Source organism: Peromyscus maniculatus, chromosome 8, assembly GCF_049852395.1.
Source record: "Peromyscus maniculatus bairdii isolate BWxNUB_F1_BW_parent chromosome 8, HU_Pman_BW_mat_3.1, whole genome shotgun sequence".
Taxonomy (NCBI): domain Eukaryota; kingdom Metazoa; phylum Chordata; class Mammalia; order Rodentia; family Cricetidae; genus Peromyscus; species Peromyscus maniculatus.
The window spans coordinates 62,817,899-62,838,120 of record NC_134859.1 but is presented as its reverse complement, the minus strand read 5'-3'; the positions used below and the strand labels follow the sequence as shown (position 1 = coordinate 62,838,120).

At 50.1% G+C, this 20,222-nt stretch overlaps 1 protein-coding gene across 2 annotated transcripts in view; it reads right to left on the bottom strand.

Annotated features, from left to right (window-relative positions):
• Slc6a4 (solute carrier family 6 member 4) overlaps window positions 1-15,557 on the bottom strand; it is a 34,787-nt gene extending 19,230 nt beyond the window's left edge. The window contains exons 1-4 of one of the 2 annotated variants that reach the window (XM_006977425.4): window positions 15,462-15,557; window positions 3,713-4,164; window positions 497-631; window positions 143-362 (exon numbers count right to left, since the gene is read on the bottom strand). In XM_006977425.4, the coding sequence (XP_006977487.1) occupies window positions 143-362; window positions 497-631; window positions 3,713-4,058 (701 nt within the window). In that variant the 5' untranslated portion in view covers window positions 4,059-4,164; window positions 15,462-15,557. Of the gene's footprint in view, window positions 1-142; window positions 363-496; window positions 632-3,712; window positions 4,165-9,604; window positions 9,732-15,461 lie in introns of those variants that run through there. The other variant, XM_076577592.1, reaches the window with a different exon arrangement.
• Window positions 15,558-20,222: the final 4,665 nt, after the last annotated feature.

Sequence of the window (20,222 nt, the reverse complement as noted above, 5' to 3'; positions counted from 1 at the left end):
GTAACGGAACCTGTTGTGTAGAGTTAATATATGCTAATGAAACAGTTTGAAGGAAGTCTGCCAAGAGAGGGGTAAAGATGCCAAGCTCCAGGGGTGTGTGGCCTGTCCTTCCCAGACCACGCCCTCCCTCGCCCGTCCTTACAGGTAAAACTCCTCAGCAGGGGACGTGGAATGGAGCGTCCAGGTGATGTTGTCCTGGGAGAAGTAGTTGGTGCAGTTGGCGGTGTTCCAGGAGTTCTGGCAGCTGGTCCAGGGCAGCTGGTCGGTGAAGGAGGAGATGAGGTAGTAGAGCGCCCAGGCAATGATGGTGTTGTAGTAGGAGGCGATGTAGAAGGCAATGATGCAGATGGCGTAGCCAATCCCTGGACAGTGGGCGAGAAAGGCCACGTTCACAGGGCAGCTCACACCCATAAGGCCCGAGAGATTGAAGAACTAAGTCCCAGGTCCCAGCCATTGATGTACCTTGCCCGGCACCTCCCCGCGACCCTTCAGTTACCTTTGAAAATCGGGCAGATTTTCCTCCATATAGAAATGCACCCATTTCGGTGGTACTGGCCCAGTGCGAGCTCCATGTAAAAGAGCGGGATCCCCCCAAAGATGGCCATGATGGTATAGGGGAGGAGGAAGGCCCCTGTGGCAGAAGGGAGACAATTTTACTTCCTGCCCACATCTGTTCCCAGATCAGCCCACTGATGTGGAGATGAGCTCACAGTAGGTCGCCTAGTTTTAGTGCTTTGTGGGAGATGGCAGTAGGCAAAGCGCCCAGGTACTATCAAGTGTGAGGCCCAGTCTGGGTTAGTTAGCATGACTGTTGACATTGTAGAGTCACCTGGGAAGGGAGTCTCGATGAGGAAGTCTTTTTATTTGTTTTGTTTTTTGAGACAGGAGTTTCTCTGTGCAACAGCCCTGGCTGTTCTAGACCTCACTTTGCGACCAGGTTGGCCTCACAACTCAGAGATCTGCCTGCCTCTGCCTCAGGAGTGCTGGGATTAAAGGCATTTGCCACCACACTGGGGGAAGTCTTGATTGATTGGCCTGTGAGAGACTTTATTTTATTTTATTTTGTTTTTTCGAAACAGGGTTTCTCTGTGTAGCTTTGCGCCTTTCTTGGAACTTGCTTTGTAGACCAGCTGGCCTCAATCTCACAGAGATCTGCCTGCCTCCCTAGTGCTGGGATTAAAGGCGTGCACCACCACCGCCCAGCTGAGACTTTTTAATTGGTTTAACGGAGATGGGAAGCCCCAATCCTGAACGCAGGCAGCACTCCTTCATGGGTTGGTCCTTGGACTGAATAGAAAGGGGACACTTAGCTGAGCCACCATGCACATATGCATGTGACTAGCTGCTTCAAGTTCTGCCATCTAGAATTTTCAGTGGTGATGGACGGTAACCTGGCACCTTGAGCCAAATAAACCCTTTCTCTTTAAGCTGTCTTTGTCTTGGTATTTCACTGAAGCAACAAGAAACAAAACTCAGATACTGTCTTAGGGAAAAGCAAAAACAAAAACAAGCCAAACAAAAGACAAACCAAGCGAACAATCCAGAAAGAGGAGCCTGAGAGAGGAATAGAAAGAGGCTGGGCTAGAGTCAACAGAGCAGGGGCCAGGACTGTGGTGGGTCTGGGGTCATTCAGAGAGTCACCAGTCTGACTCAAGTTTGGGTTTTAGTAAATTCCAGCCTTTCTATTTTAAAAAGTCTGGCCAGGACTAAACCGGGGAGAGTTCTCTAGGTAAGACCCTGGCTATCGTTAGCCAAAGGACTATAAGGGCAAAACCCACAATGTTATAATTCTGGGGAGCCAAATGAACTCATATGCTGTTTGGGTGCGGGCAAGACTTGATTTTATAACAGACGTCTAAGCAGGTGCCTCAGCCATCCAAGTAAGCAGGCATTTCATACAACAGCAGAACTTAGCAGTTAGCCTCTTTAATTTTGTGACCCATTGCCTTATAAGAATAGCTGAGTCAGTAAAATATTTTGCAACAATCAGCAATTTTTTAAGAATAGCTCAGCGGCACCAGGGAGCATCCATCTTGGGCCAGCGGATAGGGTACGTTCAAGGTAGGAGCGACTTCCTCATGGCTTATACAAGTTACAAACAATTGAGATTTTTACAAGCCTAGCACAGCACAGTTATCCTCTAAACATAAAGTTCACCATCACATGGAGACATCCACTTTTGTCTGAGCTCTGATTGCCTCTCACATAGGATGAAGGTGCCAGCAGAGTCACACATCACAGTCACGGGTGACTCTAGAAACTGACCTCCAGATTCAAGGGTCCACCCCAGGCCTCATGAAGAAGATGTCCAGGTGTGGGAACAATGCTGAGCTGTCCGGTGATCCACACAGATGTAACCATCTATAATTCATGGAACCGGATCCTCCTTCATGAGTATTACCTACGACTCTAGACTCTTGACCACTGATATTTTGACTGCACGTCCATAATTCCCCTGATCCAGAATAATTCCTCACAGGCCATCACTGTTTGAGAGCATGGCTGAACGAGATTGCTCACCTTCAGCTTGAGATTTAGCCCAAAGGGCGAGTCAGCTATGATTTCCCCGATAACCTTCCTGCCTAAAAAGTGCTTCACCCCTTAAAACCTAAAGTCAGTGTGACTCAGAAAGCTCCCTGTAATTACAGTTGCTTTGAGCAAACCCAGCTTGGGAATCAAAATCATACTGTGTTTTTATGGTGGCCCTCAACTCATCCAAAGGATTTACCCTATTGGCTTTATAGTGGGAAATGTCACCAAGGATCCAGCCCCTCATACAGGCTCAGGCTAAAGGTCCTGCCAAACAGGAGATAAGAAGAATATGATTTCCAATCCTCCCACGCAAGAGGTGTGCAACCTCCCACGACCCAAGGAACTGCCTTCATAGCCACAGAGCAGCCACTAAAAGACGAAGAAACTTTGTGTTAGGTCACAGAAGTCTGGATGACATAAATGAATTACCTCCCAGATCTCACTATAGTTGCCTCTCAAACAGCTTGTCAAAATACATGTCCACTGATTTGATCTTGACCAGTGTCCACACACAGAGGGTCAGTGGCTACTCACCCATCTCCCCCAGTCTGCTCTGCTCTCTCTCTCTGGCTCCCCAAGTCACACATACAGTCAACAATGTAACTTACTCTAGGGCCTAAGGGTCACTACAATGAACAAGACAAGGCATCTACAACACAAGAGATGTAAATGTGCTATGCCTGCTCTGGGGTTGGCACTAATGTCATACTGAGGCTGGGTTCAGCTTTGGACCACATCAAGTCTGATAACTTAAGACTTTGGACCTACACTAGTGCCATTCTCTGACCTCACACAAGCCCAAAGTCCCCGCAGGGTCTGGAGCCTTACAGGCACCTTCCAATGTTTCTTCCCACAGGCCTTGCACCTCGGGCACGGCGCGGCGAGTGTCTGCTTGCTTCCGACTCACTAACAGAAGCCTGACGAATGCAGGACGCCACACAGACGATAAACCCACGTGTGGGAGAGCTCAGGTCCGGCTTCACAAACCCAAAGCCCCCCACAGGCTACCTTAGGCTTTTGGCTGAAAGGAGACTTGACCAGCATGAAAGCCTAGGTTTCACATTCTCGGACTCATGCCAGCTACACAGGACAGTGAAGACATGACTTGTCTTAAGGCTTCCCATGAGGTTCTACAGCCCGCCCTGGGTGGGAGCCCCTGCTGGTGGCCCATGGTACTAACCTCCGCCGTTCTGATAGCAAATGTAGGGAAAACGCCAAATGTTGCCCAGGTCCACGGCGTAGCCAATGACAGACAGGAGAAAATCCATCTTCTTGCCCCAGGTCTCTCGTTCCCCTTGGCGAATCTCAGCCACCAGGGTGGTGGTGGTGGCAGCTGGCAGAGAGTGTGTAGCTTCGTCTCCCGCGCTCATGCTGGGAACTGCGGAGTACCCATTGGATATTTGACCAGGCTCTGCCCTGTCCCCTGGGGTGGGGATGCCCTTCTGGAGAACACCATTTTCTTGACAGTCCTCTCGGTCCTTGCACGCCGACAGCACGTTCTGAGAATTCAAGGGTGTGGTCTCCATCCTGTTGGTCAGTAAATGATACGGATGCCCATCCGCCAATGACCCGAACCAATTCTTACGTTTGGCTTTGAGTCCCCTCCCCGCGTTACGGTGATAAAACTGAGCTCTGTTGGAAAAGCATGCAGAGAAAGGAGAGAGACATTAGGGATTTATGTGTTTGGGGTCTTAATCATTCATGTTTGTTTGTTTAAGAAAGGTCTCACTCTGTAGCCCAGGTTGACCTTGAACCTGCAGCAGGGTAGTCCTTGAACTTTCACAGCAAGGCTTCCTATCTCCGCTTCCTGAGTGTGGGGATTACAGGCTTAAGCCATCATAGCAGCTCCATCGGACAGCTTAATGATCTTAGGTGACAGGGTTACAAATGCTCTTATCTGTAAGCCAGCCCATTTGCTCGGAGTCAATAAAATCACCTAAACTTTTCAACAAATGGAGGGTGTCAAATCACCATCAAGTAATTTGAAAAGGAAACGAAACAAAAATAGCAAATCATCAAGACTGCGCACAGGCTTTACTTAAGAATCAGCACTTGCGTCACTCAGAAGGACACAAATGCCCCCTGTAGTTTATCAGTAACCCAGAGGAATGTCAGGAGAGGTTCCCCCACAGAGCCACAGAGCCATGCCTGGAAACAGGACAGCCAGAGCTTCTGTCTGTCTGTCTGCCTGCCTGCCAGAAGGGACAGTCCTCTCCATTTACACTGAGCACCTGATGTTAGATTCTTACATCCAAGGTGGTCTACAGAGAAGAGAGGCAGAACACCACCCTTGGGTGGTGCCCAAAGCTCCTTATTCTGGGTCCTTTCTCACCCTTCCTGACTGGCTCCAGGAAGATTCCAGCTGTCTGTAGCTGTATACATCCCACCCATGTCCATTCCACCCATGCTCCACCCTTCATCCTTCCTAGTGAGCCTCTGCGGGTCCCAGTAGCCCGGGTCTGTCCCTACTCCTCACCATTCATACTTCTTGCCACCTGCCAGCAACTTCTGGGGCTAAGCCACTTGCCACTGAAGCCATGAGCACGCCAGTGTGCTTGTCCAGAAGAAAAGCGTGCAGGCCACTGAGCCCAGACTTGCCTGGTGACCCCGTTTCACGCACCCCTGCAGAAGGCTGGACCCTGGCAGCTGCACCTTTATTTCAGGGCCCAAGGGTGCAGGGAAGCAGCTGGGATCTCTTCTGGACTGAGGATGAGATTTCTACACGTGGAGTAGAAATCTGAGCCCTTTTGGACTTTAAACCTCCTGCCTGCTATAAACTTCGAAGCAGCCGAGACCTTCCAGGTCACTCTCGTTCCTTTCACGCTCCTGACAGAGAACTCTGCCTCTGCTTCGTTAGGATCATGTCATATCTTTCTAGAGATGGACTCAGCCTTTCTCACGATGGCAGAGATCCCACGCCAACCTCAAAGCCCAACTGTGGGAGGAGAGCAAAGGCTCAGCTCCTTTCTGCTAGGGTTTTCAGGAAACCTGATATTTTCCCTTTCTTTTCCTTGGCTTCCTCGAAGGGAACCAAAAAAGCCCAGACTGGCCATGAACTTACCATGTATGTAAGGATGACCTTGAATTTGTCTGACTTTTCTGCACACTGGGCAAGCTCTCTACCAACTGAGCTACATCATAACTCTCTACAGCCCATAACTCTCTCTACAGACAGATGTGAAGACAAAAATACCGTGAGGGGCTAGGCATATATCCGAACGGCAGAGCATTTGCTTAGCATATGCAGAGTTCCCACACACATACACAGAATGAAAAACCCAAACACACCGTGGATATAAATATTGGCAAAGTTTAGACACAAGCACCAGGAGATGAGAGCAATTAGAGTTTTGTGCTCAATGTTTTGGGTTTTTTTAACTGTAAAGTGGAAATTTTGGGTTTTAAAAGGATTGATTGTTGCCAAAACTATTTAAAGAAACAAGGGATAATTTGGTTACATGTAGATAGGGTATACATGCACATTGTATGAACATGTCTTTGGGTCTACCCTGCCCATCCTCCCTCAGACTCAAGGATGCAAAGGCCACTGAGAAGAACAGGGACTTCTGACACACCAGTGTAGACAGAGCCTCATCCAGCTCGCTGGTGCCCATGTCCAGACTCTGCCTGCTCTCCACTGTGTGACCTAAACTAGACTTGATATAGACCGTTTTCTTCGTGGTACTAGAGAAGAAACCACGGTTTCACATGGGCCACATACGTGCTTTACCACTGAGCTGGAGCCTCAGCCCTGATGAACTTGAAACATGGCCACTTATTCCCTCATCATCCACACATATATTTATATATACATATTTGTGCAAATGTTTAGATTTAAATTTACTTAGCACATACATTCGTGTGTGTGTGTGTGTGTGTGTGTGTGTGTGTGTCTGTGTGTATCTGTGTGTGCGTGTCTGTGTGTATCTGTGTGTGCGGTGGGGGGCAGGAAGGATGCTGCTATAACAATATAGTTAAAGAGAAAACTATGTTGAACTTGAACTTGGTTTTCCACACAGAAAAGCCTGAAGACCAAACGGGGTGTAGAAAGCGTCCCCGGGGGTGAGGACGGCCTAGAGCTGACAGCGTCTGCTCACGCATCACCTCTTACTCTCTTCTGTCTTGCCTAGAGGACTGCTCCCCAGCACCAACGCCAGAACTTTTCTCACACTTAATTTCTGGATGGAGGGTGGGTCAGCTCAGAGGACAGGCCCTGGGGAAGGCAAGAGGCAGCCACAGCCTCGAGAGCCAAACAGGTGTTCCAGATGCCGTGTTTTTGGTTTTTTGCCTTAGGCATCTTTTGTAGCAAGGATGGGAGCGTGTGGGTTGGTGCTTTCGGGGGGCGATGTGTATTTCCCAGGGTGCCAGGGGCTCAGCCCCTAAGGTACGGTCTTCATTTCTTGGCAGCCATGACAAGCAGCTCCTGGAAGGATGATATCCTAGTCTCTATTTTTATCTCACCCATCATAAAGCTCTGGTTTCCTGAAATATCTACCCAGTGCTTTCTAACTTGATAAAAATAAAATAAACCTGGTCTGAGCATCCCTTGGGCAACAAGAGATGCCAGGTTGTTTCTCCACAGGGGTCGGTCTCTATCCATCAGCTTTACTTTCTAGGGTTCTATTGCGCCCCTACTTTTGATCACAGCACCTGGGTACAAAGTTACAACCCCTTGAAGCCACAAAACAAGCTTCTCATCAACTCATTCTCCTGCCTTTCCCAGTTAGAGGCAAACTCCTTCCAGCTGCCAGTCCGGCTCCAGAAGGCGCCTGGCCTGGGCTCCCTCCCGGTGGTCCCCTGACTCCCTCCCGACCTCAATGGTTGTCCAGACCCCCCCCCCCCCCCGCCCCGCCTTTCCCAACACCTGCCTCCCGTAACAATGGTTGAGAGCAAGCTGGTCCAGGATGGAGAAGTACGGGTCGTTAAGTTGGTTTCTAAGAATTCTCTCCTGAAAGCTTTTCTAAAAGATATTTTTATCCCGCGGGGTAGGGAGACAGCAAAGGAGGTCAGTATTACAGTGCAGCCCTCCTCCTGACAGGCTTTGAATTCATCCACGGACAGAAAGTGCCCCAGAAGCTGCCCTCAGCACATAAGCGCTGTGATCCCAAGCTGAGCAGGTAGCCGCTTGTGTGTGGCACCTCAGCACCCAACTGTGCCGTGAGGCTACAGTCTGCTCCCACCCCCACACCCTAACACCCCACTCCCCACCCCAGGGGCAGCTTGGCAGCTAGCTGATGGTTCCCTTTCTGTTCACATTCCCATTTCCGACGAGTTCTCTCAGTTTGTCCCTAGTTAGTTAGAAAGCCCAAGTGTTTCTGGGCTGGGGGCTCTGCTAAGTGGCGGTGCTGGCCTGCCCAGTATGAGCTGCAAGGCCCTGGTTCCACCTCCAGCACTGAAAAAAGCTGGTGGAGCCTGGGAGGGAGAGGCAGAACCTGTTTCTATTTAAACTTCTGATCAAATCTCCATTTTTCTTTTCACAAACTGTCTCTGTAGCCAGGGGAACCGGTGTCTGAACAAGCAAGTAATTATAACAATTAGTCATAAAATACCCAAGCCTCTGGAACTGGCCGCGGCTCTTATGTTTAACGCCGATCAACACATTCTAAGTAAATATTCTGGGAGTTTCAGACTCTGACTTTACCTGTCAAGATCAAAGCGAGCTCACTTCTCAGGATACTCCATTTCCATTTTCAAAACCAAAACAAACCTCCAGCATGAATTATGGGTTGAACACTGAGATAAGATTAATTACAGGTCATCAAGCCAAGTGGAAATTTGCATTCTCTGGGCGGGAGGAGGCGCTTCCCAAGGTTGGCAGCACTGTGGGACACAGCACAATAAACATCGAACACACTCCAGAGCCAGGGACTCTGGCCCGCAGTCTAGTCCTACCACCTTCCAAAATGTAGGGCCATGTTCCGAGGGAAGCCAAGGAGCCCAGGGTTCCTGTCCCTCGGGCTAACTTATGCCACAGGACCTTGGAACTTCTTTGGTTTCCCCCTCTCGGGCTCTAGGGTGCAAAGTGCTGGCTGGCATTTGTGTCCATCCGGGGCTGTGGAGCATGCTAAGATGGGCAACGTCACCGGTGGAGGCCATAAGGACCCCCAGCTTCCCCAAGTGAAATACAGAGATGTGGAGTACCAAGAAAATCTAGTTTAGACGTGACCTCCACGGTCACTGCCATCCTTATGCAAAGGAGTCCTTGTCCGAGAGACACCCTTGTTTTCTGGAATGGAATGGAGAGGGGACATTCCTTAGAGTGGTTTGGGGGACAGTTGCTGGGAAAAGTTCTGCGCTGGCAACAGAAAGGGGCACCCCAACTTCTCCACACAGTGCACAGAACAGAGGAGGAGCCACCTGGATGGATCTAAACGTGCCCGCGGGCAGCCAAAAGTGTAATGGGTTATTATACATTAAAAAAAAAGAGTGGGCGTGGCACGAACAGGCGAGCTTAGTCTCAGTGAGCATGAGCAGCCATGCCCAGACAGCCACCATCTCCGGTCATTTCACAGTTCTGTGGCCCCGGGTACTCCTTCCTGTCTCACACACCTTCGCCGGCAACCCAGAGCCATCGCTTACTGGCTGTGTGACTTTGACCAGGCCGCTCAACCTCTCTGAGCGTCTTTTATTATTTCCTCCACTTTAGAAGCAGAACATTGAAATTAAAAGGCTCTTGCGAGGATCACAGTGTGACAGGTGCTGGATTTACACCACCAGCACACAGGCATTGAATGACGATGGGCGTTTCCTGCCACCAACACACGGGACACCCATTCTGCTTTCTACTTCGCATTCTAGGTAGGGAAACTGAGGCCCACGGGGCTTGTGACTTGGGGAACTGGAGGCTCACTGGCTTTGTGCCTCTCAATCGAGATACTTGGGCTGTGCTCCTAGAAATCTGTGTTGGAAGGCACATTAAAAAAGCACCCCAAATTATCCCAGGGTAAGCCCCAGAACATGCCCATACATCTCCACACCGTATCCTGGGAGGCCTGACGAGAGACACTCCGCCTCCTCCATAAGGCTTCCTCTTCGCACCCTAGCCCAAGATAAGCCCTGAATCATTACTCACTTGTCCTGATGTCCTTGAAGATGTGTGTATTTCAGGCCCTCTGGAAGCAGGGGCTATGGCCTCAGGTCTCTGCTCCAGCAGCTGCTTACTGGAGTGAGCCTTGCCCAGCTCTCCACCTGGAGGGCCGGCCTCAGATTCCCCAGTGAGATTGCAGGTCCATGCTGTGCTGTCCTGCAGCCCACTGGAGAGCAGGAGAAACAAGCATCTCTTCCCCAAGGTAACTCACACAGGCCCAGGGTCTCACCCTAAGGACCCTGCCCCTCCTAACCCCTCCCCCCCCAGGATAGACCCACAGTGCATCCCTAGGTTGGGGAGCGAACTTCACAGCCACATTCCAAGATTCCAACAGATCCAGGGCTGAAGAGTCAGGATTAGAGATGAGCCTGGAGGCTCTGGCTTTTTAAGACAAGCACAGGCAGGTAAGGCCTCCACGGCCTGCGCTCAGATTGCCCACTTGCCAGTTGGCTCTTTGAAACTGGGAGTGTATTTCCTACTCACAGAAGTAGACGTTATTGAAACAACCCCATAAAACACAGCACGCAGCTGCTAGAACCCACCAGAAATCAACTGCTTCTTTAACCCTCTTTCTGTTTCTCAAAGGAAAGAAAGAGCAGATGAATAAGGCAGCTGACTCCCTCCCACGCAGGCCTGGAGAGGTGTCTTCTAGGCTCTGGAAGGGCTTTTGAAGTAGCCAGGTGGAATTCTTTATTCCATTTAACTTAATTTCAAACCAGCCCTGGTGGCTCACACCTGTGATCCCAGCCCCTCGAAGGCTCAGGCAGGAAGAGTGGCCAGAGTGAAGGGCTAGCCTGGGCTAGGGGGAGACCTAGCTTAAACTCACAAGAGGGAGAGGAGATTCCCTTCACCACACACGACTTTTAGCAAAAGACAAAAGAGCTTTGTTGCTGTCATGTATTTAAGTGGACAAGGACAAAGAAAATTGAGGCGTGAGGGGCAGGAATGTCACTTTAAACACTTAAAATCAGGTTTGCTTTCCAGTGCTTGGAGATGGACCAGGGCCTTGAACACTCTAGCCTCGGGCTCTATCACTGAGCCTCACCCTGCCCAGATATCAAGATAAAATAGGGACATCCCCCGCCCTGCAGCTTTTCCTCCAAATGAGCATATTAAAGACACTCTCGTGTGGCACAGACACACTTAAATGCACAACAGTCAGGGGAGGGAGACGAAGACAACCAGCTGAGCAACGGGCTAGGGAAATGGCTCCGTGAGTCAGGTGCTGGCTGCAGAAGCAGGGGATCCCCAGCACACGCATGAAAGTGGGGCTGGGTGGCAATCTCCACCTCCAGCACTGAGTCGGTGGTAGTGGGGGAGGCTTGGATACAGGAACATCTCAGGGAACCCCTGGCCAGTCCATCTAACCCAAACAGCAAGTTTCAGGTTCCGTGAGAGGCTATCTGAAAACATAAAGTTAAGCGATTGAGGAAGACACCGTCATCGACCTCTGGCCACATGTGCCCACACAAGCAAGCAAGCAAGCAAGCGCGCGCACGCGCACACACACACATGCACAGAACAGAGAAAGAAGAAAGATAAGACAAAACAAGACACATGTGGCACCCCTCCCCCACTCCCAGTAGTTTACAAAGAGTAACCCCAGCCACTAAAGAGGACATCATTGAGACAGGCAAGTGGACACCAGCTGGATGCTGGGTTACGGTATCATGCTGAGCCTCCTACAGCATGACAGAGAAGTGTGCTCATGGAGGTCACCTTCATTCTTCAGAAAAGCACACTGAAATATTAGGGGTGAAGCATCTGGGCTTCTACAGAGCCAAAGCTTCAGCCAGAAGTATTCTATTTGAAGACGTAACTTGCATAATCACATTAATGATCTTATTATAACCAATGTCACGTTCTGTGATTAAAAAGAACATACTTGGCAAAAAAGGATAATTTTTTATTTATTTATTTTTTACTTTGTTTTTGTTTTGCGATAGGGTCTCACCATGGAGCCCAGGTTAGCTTCAAACTCCCAAACTCCTCCTGCCTCGGCTCCCCCAGTACTGGAATTGCAGATGTGAGTCACCAAACCCTACCTCAGCTGAAATCTGCAAGAAGACACTTGATTCCAGCCCTTAGACCAGGACTGGGAGGCCTCTAATCGGCCCTCGCCCAGAGCTGGGGACAGGGGCTGCTCAGAACGGCTAACCCCACCCTGGGTCTTCCCTCCTCCTCGGTCCAGCTCTGCTCCTTAGAAACAAGGCAAGAGCGAGCATGGCCAATGAGACACTCAGCCAGGGCACAAGTTCTAGGCCTGCAGGGTCCTGAGAGCCATGGCACAGGTGGCATCTCCTCCAGGGTCATTGTGTCCGCCCCACTCCCTCATTTTCGGCCCTTCCTTGGGGCGCAGGGGGTGGTTATTTAGTAGAAGAACTCAGAGTTCTCCTATTTTATTCCACAGGTCAGAAGCAAAGGAAATAAACTGTTTTGGCTTTCCCCCCTTGAACAGGTCCCAGAAGGCCATAGGAAAACATGAAATGATCACAGCACCCAGACTCCATCCTCCTGCCTCCTCTCACCTGGCCTGGGCTCCAGAGTCTCAGAGCACCCAGTGTTTCCCGAGCTATGGAGAAGCACCTCAGGTCACCACGTGACCCATGCAGGCCCTCTCACCTCCACCCTCCCTCCTGCAAACCCTGTCAGGAAGAGCTGGTCCTTGGGACCCTAGGCCACAGCTTCCTCTTGCTCTTCTTCAATCTCAGTGCCTGGAAAACTGGGACATCTCCTCCATAAAGCCACGTGGCCAGGGTGCTTCTCGGGCTTGGCAGATTCGTGGAATTCATCCAGTTGTGGAGTTTAACAACTTATGATTTCATACCTAATAAGTCCCCCGAGGCCAGCTGGGGTGGGTGGGAGCTTGGGAGGGGAAGCCAAGCAAAGAGGGACATGACAAGGAGGCATTCCGAAGTCTCACACCAGCCCCATCTCTCTACTCATGTGGTCACCCTGTTAGACACAGACTGGGAAAAAGCACTTGCTGGTTTGTGTTGTTAACGCTCAGTAAACAAGTATCCAATTTCTCAGTTACCACCGAGAGGAACACACACACACACACACACACACACACACACACACACACACGCTGGAAGAGCGGACCCTGCTGAGGTATTATTCACAGATTAGCACTTTCTGAATGTGGACCAATGTCACGGCCAAGAGTTCAGCCTGGAAATAAAGTGGCTGTGTCAGCCCGTGGTGGGTCCCATGCCCACCGTAGCAATGTGCTGCCCCTCTGTGCTCTGGGACAATCAGGCATGCCAGGTTTCTTTTTAAAGATTAATTTGATCTATTTTTTTCCACCTGGGTCTCTCCTAGGAAGATGTATTTTCTTAGGATGCTGTTTTGTCTGAGAAGGAAGCAGTTTCCTTGAAGTGACCCCCAAAGGATAAGCTGCAGCTGTACCACCTCCTAAAGTAGGAATAAGCAAGCGTTTTGTCAAATGTGGGTCTCCAACCCATGCCTGTTTGGCTGGACACTGAAAACCACAGAGGGAGGGGCCCAGCCTAGAGACTAGCACAGAAGTCCGCCTATCTGCACCTGGAGGTCAGCTCGCAGGGTCACTAAGGAAGTCCAGGAACTCCATCTGCTAGCTGGGTGTGGTTTAGGCACAGAACTTAATAGGTGTCTGAGCATTCAGAGCCTCTGCCCTTGCTCAAACACCAGGAGATCTCAGGAGGACTCCATCTCACAGTGTCCATGTAGGGCCTCAGCCCTTAGGTATTTGGCACGGTGATTACAATTTGTGCTTCCTTCAAGAGGGAAGGTTAGGACCTCAGCCACAGGAGCTTGAACGTCATGTTTCCCAGGCCCCTCTTTCCCGCTAACTCAAAGCCTTGGTTCATGAGCCCCGGAGGACTGTCACTGGTACTGAAAACAGCGAAAGCCCCATTTGTCTCCCAACATGAAATGACTGTGTAATTTCCCATCTGGCCATTGGCATCTTAAGTTAAGAGTTAAGCCATAACCACATCCTGCTAATGCAGTAATCCAAAGTAAAATTCAGGCAGCCTGTGCACCCAAATGATATCACTCCAAGCATGGTGAAGGGATGGCTATGAACTAACTGGCTTCACTTCCAGAATTACCTGGGTTCCTCTTGGGCAGGGGCACCCAGGCTATTTTGCAAGCCTGCCATGGACAGTACCCAATCCAGCTACCTAACCGCTGCTGCTCACTCAGTACCCTCCTTCCAGTCACAACCCATCTGGAAATTCTTCCACTTGCCCTGCCGCCCCCCTGCAAGCCTCACCAAAATGCTCATCTGATTCTAAAAATCCCCCTAAGAGGAATTTCTGAGATCTTCCATTAGGGTGTCAACATAGTCCATCTCCCCTTCCTCACCCTGGGGAGATATATAAACATACATACTGGAAACTGAAGCAGGATTGAATGCACAGGCTGGGAGTTACCACTCTGAAATGTCCTGGGAGGGCCACCAGAGTGAGGTGGATCCCAGGTTTGTTGTGGAGGAGTTTCAGTCTGCTCTTGTTCAGGCTTAGTAAGGAAAGCTCCATACCCAACTGAGCAAGCCACTGGGGTGTACCACTGCTCTGTTTTTGAGGCAAGTTTCATGTAAGGAAGGCTAGCATTGAATTAGCTAAGGGAATATGACCTTGAACTCCTGATTGCTACAAATGGGCTCCATCCCACCAGGCAGAGCCAACCTTTCTTCTGTCTACTTTACCATGCAAAGTCGCCACCATGCTTCACCTAGGACATTTCAGAGATTACCTGCCAGGCTAGGTATGTAAACACCTTTCTTTCCATGTAGCTTAGTGGTAGGGTGCCTGCTCAGGGTGCAAAGGACCCCGGGTTCAAGCCTCACAGCTGCCCCAAATAATTAAGTAATAAGACCCCGCCCATCAGCCGTGGCTGGAGCAGTCAGTCACTCTAATCCGGGGGACTAGGCTGGGAGAAGGAAAAGGCACCTTCAGATGTCAGCAGCGCCACACAGAAGGGCCATAGTCTGAGCCGTTTCTCCCTCTGCTCCTGCCCACCAACCATTAACACTACCCCGGCTCCCTATTACATTTAAACAAACCCCAGTGTTACCTTCTTAGACATTTTTCCTATGTAACTGAAAACACATTAAATATTTGATCTCCCCTTACTACGTATGATGAGAGCTAGCAGGTCCATAAATAATCCATTGACCTGGTTTATTTTTCTGGACAAAATTGATCATAAAAATACATACACACAAGCATTTGTGTCGTCTGACTCTTAGAAATTCTACCCTTCAAATTTTTGAGCACTCTGACCTAAAAAGAATACTTCAATTTGCAACCCCTCCCCTGCCATGCAAAAAAGGAAAACTCCTTCGTGGACACCCAATTTTTAGAAACAATTTGAATGTACACCCCAGCCCCCACCAACTGCTGGTCACACACTTTCGGTGGTGTGGCACAGCCCACTGGTGTTTCCATAAATTCTGAATGGCCTGTGAGCCGAGTTGGCAAGGCCATCTGAGCACACAGAGGCTTGACCCTCTTAAGCGTCACTCAAGGGTTTCTCGGGTTATTTGAGCATTTGTGTCTGCCAGAGTCTTTGCATAAAGCCACCAGCCTGTGTCCCAAAAGTAAAGCCCAAGCCCGAACCACCGCTGGAAACTGTAGCAACTTTTGCGGAAGAGCGAGGCTGCGCTAGGCCAGCGCCGGGTCCCCCAGGTTTCCATCGGGTCCCACGCAAGAACCCTGCGCGGTGAAGACAAAGGCGCCCTAAGCCGGGAGAGTCAAGGGAGGGACCGAGAGCTTCTGGAAAGAAGCATGGGTTAGAGAAAAAAGAAAAAGAAAAACATAGATATTTTTTTTAAAAAAAATGAAAAGTGACCCACCTGCGGGCGGCGCGGCGGCGGGTCCCGGGCTGCGGAGGCGGCGCGACCCTCGCGCCCTCGAGGCACCGGCGCGGCCGCTGGAGTGGCGCCGCCCGCCGCGCTATTTGTACTCGCGGCCCCTCACATGGTCTGATCTCTAGATAGCCGCCGCCAAAGAGCTCCGCAAGAATTTTTGCGTCACTTTGAGACCGAAGAACTTTGTTTCTCCGCCGCTGCAGTTCTAGCTGGAGGCGGGGGAGGGGCGGGGGTCCACGCACCCTGGCTGGTGGGAGGGGGACAGAGCCCCCCACTCACTCACACTCACACACTCGTCCACACTTACACACTCATCCTTACTCGTGCACACACGCTCAGGGCCGGGACAGGGCCAGGCAGGGCGAAGGATCCGATTCTTCTGCTCTTGGACTTGTGTGGCGGGAGGATGCTCCACTAACCGAAGTTAATTTCTTCCCTTACCAAATCTGCCCCCAAATTGTGTTTAGGTCCTGTTCTGTGTCACTTCCTAAGACTGCTCGTTCTTGATCACAGCCAGGTACCTCGCGACAGATCCGGACCGTCTTTCCAAAGACTTAAAGGACCCCTGACATTGTTCTGGGCTCTCTAGGTGGGATGCGAGCTCAGCAGGGAACCTCCCGGTGCCCGGAGCCGCCGGCAGCTGCCTGCAATAAGTACCCCCGGGAAGAACGGAGGGTCCAGCGGTCTTGCTACCTAGCCACAGATGAAAACATTTTGCAGAGAGCATCGGTGCTGATTCGCGGACCCACTTGTGCCCGTGGGGCTGGGCACCCCACAAACTACCAGCCTTTGAAGGCACTCGGCGTTTCAACGGGAGCACATTGTTTTTAAGTGTGTGTGTGTGTGTGTGTGTGTGTGTGTGTGTGTGTGTGTGTATTGTTTTGTTCACACAGACAGGCTTAAAAATGAATTTAATATTGCTACATTCTTTTTTCACCAAAATTACGAGAACTTTTTTTTTTTTTTTTTAAGAGCAGATGCAGTACTTGTTTGGGGCTGCACCTGAGGCAGACAAGCCACGACCTGGGGGGACCAGCCCATCTCTCCTCATCTGGCCAGGAAACAGGCGGAGCAACATCAAAGCTAGAAAGGAGAAAGTAATGGCGAGTCTGTGGCTGCGAGAAAGCTTCCGCCCCTTTGTTTGTTCCGAAGGGACTTGAACCTAGACATCGGAACCCCCAACTGGGCTGAGCTGACACCAAGGGCTGGCTGGCTCTCGGTCCGCAGGTGTGGGCGGCTCCCGGCCTCAGGGAATACGAAGTACGAGGCTTTGGTGCCATCTAGGCGCCAGGGCGGGGCACTGCAAGGAGAGGCCGGAGCTTTTCCCGAGCTCTGGGGAGAGTGGGCTGGCGAAGAGACCCTGGGTAAGCTTGGCCACTCCGTGATCAAGACAAATGCCAGGGTCGCAGGGCCTTCACGGGGCTCCTCCTTTCGAGTGAACACAGTGTCTGTATGCTACCCCTTCTCCGCCCCCGGGGGAGACTGTAACTACTTTGCAGACACAAGGCTGCCCCCAAAATAAGGTCGTTTTGAGGAGGGTTCCGGGCAGACAGAGGAGCAGGAGTGACTTAGCAGCAGCTAAGGCTCTCTTGTCTTCACTCTGGCTGTCCCCATGTGGATTCATTCTCACGAGCTCACTCCCGACCTCCCTAGGCCTTGCCTCCTCCTGCCCGACTATTTCTCCCTTCTTGGTACTACTGCCAACTTGCATGCGCTGGGTGTGGGCGACATTCCTCCGAACTGGATGAGATAGGGGACTGCAAACCTTCTACTGTTTGAGGGTTGGGCCAGCCCCTTAACCACAGAGCCCCAGGCTTGGAGAATGATAGCAATGTTGGTCCAGTCAGGCTGTGGGGAACGGAGATGCTCTCTACTCGGGAATGAGAAGTTCTCCCTTCAGCTGGGACTAACCCCAAGTGGTCTCGCCTCCGACTCACTAGCTGAGGGCTGTAAGAAAGGTAACTAACGCTGCTGCCCAGACTACGTCCATCCCTCCCTCCCCACAGCTCCCCTGGCCAGCGTGCACGCATATCCTCTCTCCAAGCGTCTTCTTTCCTCTTACCCCGGAGGCCACCCTGTTGGAGCAACTGTCCAACAGTCCTTTCAGCAGATCTGGCCCCGCGCCTTGCAGAGCTCTGTTTGGCTATGCTGCCCTGCCTTCCTCCCCAACCCAGAGCCCTGTTTCTGATATTTGGTGGGGACACAGGGAGGAAATGAAAGCCAGAAGCCCACAGAGGCATTGCTTTGGGTTCGTACATAAGAATTGTAGAAAGGACAAAAGGGTTGAGACTTTGATGGAGGGGAGGAATGCCAGGCATTATTTCTCTCTTTGCTCACTAGCTCCATCCCAGAGACATGGGGCTCAGCTGCTAGGTGCAGCCTTCTTCCACAGCAACAGACACCACCACCACCACCATAACCAAGAAGACTAGCTGGAGTCCCAAAGCCCAACAATGATCCACTGAGGATATGACCAGGGCAAAGCCCTACGAATGCCAGCCACTCCCTCTGGAAGCTCTCGGTGCCGTGTCTGTCTGTCAGTGACAGAAGGCAGAAGCCCTCCCTTCCTCGTGGGCTTCTTCTCCAGCCCAGGAAATGGCTACCAGCACCCCTCCCTCTTCAGATGTCCTGCTCCTGCTCGGTAGGCCTGGCGTCTCTCCAGCAGCCATCTGAGGCTGATCCAGCTGATGAAGATGGATCATCATCATCAGGGAAGGGGTGCCAGGGAAGGCTCTGTCGATGTCAGTGGGATGACCTCGTCAGGCTGTAGGGAGAGACTGGGAAGGGCCAGCTACAGCTCTGAAAATGGCAGGAAACAGTCAATGACTTTGTCTTGGTCACTCCCCCCCGCCCCTGGTGTCTTCTCAGCCATTCTTCAAGAGTCTAATGCCTCTGAGAAACCCAGCCTCCTCCAAATACCACACCACCCAGCGTTCATACTGTCAGCAGTCAAGGCAAGGGCAGTTCTTTGCCTGGCAGGCCATTTTGTGCCAAGAAGAAGACAAACTTCCGAATGGAGCGTCTGAGAAGCCAAACATTTTCTCAGGAGTAGATCGGTGCTGCCAGGAGCAATCGTGTCTCATGTCAACAGAATTCTAAGTTATCAAAGCATTTAAATGCCATATTCTCCAGGTCTATGAAGTGTTTGAAGATTACCTATCCATCTGACATATGTTTCTGTAAATCTGGAAAACCTAACTAACATAACTATAGATATGACAAGCATGGGTGACTATAGCTCTGTAATTCTTATCTACGTAAATAACCTAAGGACTAAGGCTTCACATAAACAGGGTAAACAGTCTGTAAACAGATGTACAGTATAAAGACGATGGCCTCAAAATTGTGACAATACACAAAATATCTTAAATGGAGATAGAAATGTATAGTGCAATATGATAACAATATCCTTAATATGTATCAATATGCAAAATATCCTAAACAGAGGTAGAACATATATGCAGTATGAAGAATATAATTTTACATTTGTATCAATACACAAAATATTTCAAATAGGAGTAGGAACATGTATACAATATGACAATTATAGCTTTGAATTTGCACCAATATACAAATTGTCTTAATTGGGAATATAAAAATAGTTTTCATTTGTATTAATATACAAGAATCCATATCAGTGCAAATTATCTAAGGCTGATAGTTTGCTAAATTAATTTACTTGTAGATACAATAATCTACAGAGCTGGGCAGTGGTGGCACACACCTTTAATCCCAGCACACAAGAGGTGGAGACAGGAATATAAGTTGGCTGGGATCTCGGGCCCATTCAGTCTCAGGATTCGTAGAGACAGGATGCCCTATTCAATCTGAGAATTCATAGAGGTAAGCAGTCTCCAGTGGCTGGCTGCTCTGCTTCTCTGATCTTTTAGTTTTTACCCCAATATCTGACTCTGGGTTTGTATTATTAAGACTAGTTAGAATCGAGCTCCACTCTGTAGTCCAGGCTGACCTTGACTTTGAAAATTTCTTGCCAGGCAGAGGCCGCCTCCCTCATGCTGGGCTTAGACATGCACCACTCAGCTTTGAACCAGGTTTTTTGTGTATGTGCAGGTGGAATGGAGGCCAGAGGTTGATATCAGTGTCTTTCTCAATTGCTCTACACAGGTTTTTGTGAGAGACTCTCTTCCCATTTGACTAACTGGTGCTCCAAGGATCCTGTCTTCCTGGCACTGGAGTTACAAACATGTTTATTTTAACCCAGCTTTATCTATCTATCTATCTATCTATCTATCTATCTATCTATCTATCTATCTATCTATCTATCTATTTCAAGACAGAGTTCCTCTTTTTAACAGCCCTCGCTGTCCTGGAACTTGCTTTGTAGACCAGACTGGCCTCAAACTCACAGAGATACACTTGCCTCTGCCTCCTGAGTGCTGGAATTAAAGGCGTGCACCACCACGCCTGGCTGTTTATTTATTTTTAATATAGATTCTGGGGATTGAACTCTGGGTCCTTTTGCTTGAGCAGCAAACACTTTGCTGGCTGAGTCATCTCTCCATCTCTGGAGCCAAGGTTTTTGTTTTTTTTTTTTTTTTTTTTATACCCATTCTACTAGATTACCTCCCCTATCTGTAAGCACCCCTAGTTAGGGTCACATTCTGGTGGCAGCTGATTTCCGACTCTCCAGAAGCACGGAATTCCAGGAGGGCCCTACCCCTAGGTACCCCTGTGTACAGCACTTCTGTCTCCGGTTACCCTAGTCCCACACAAAGCTCCGAGATC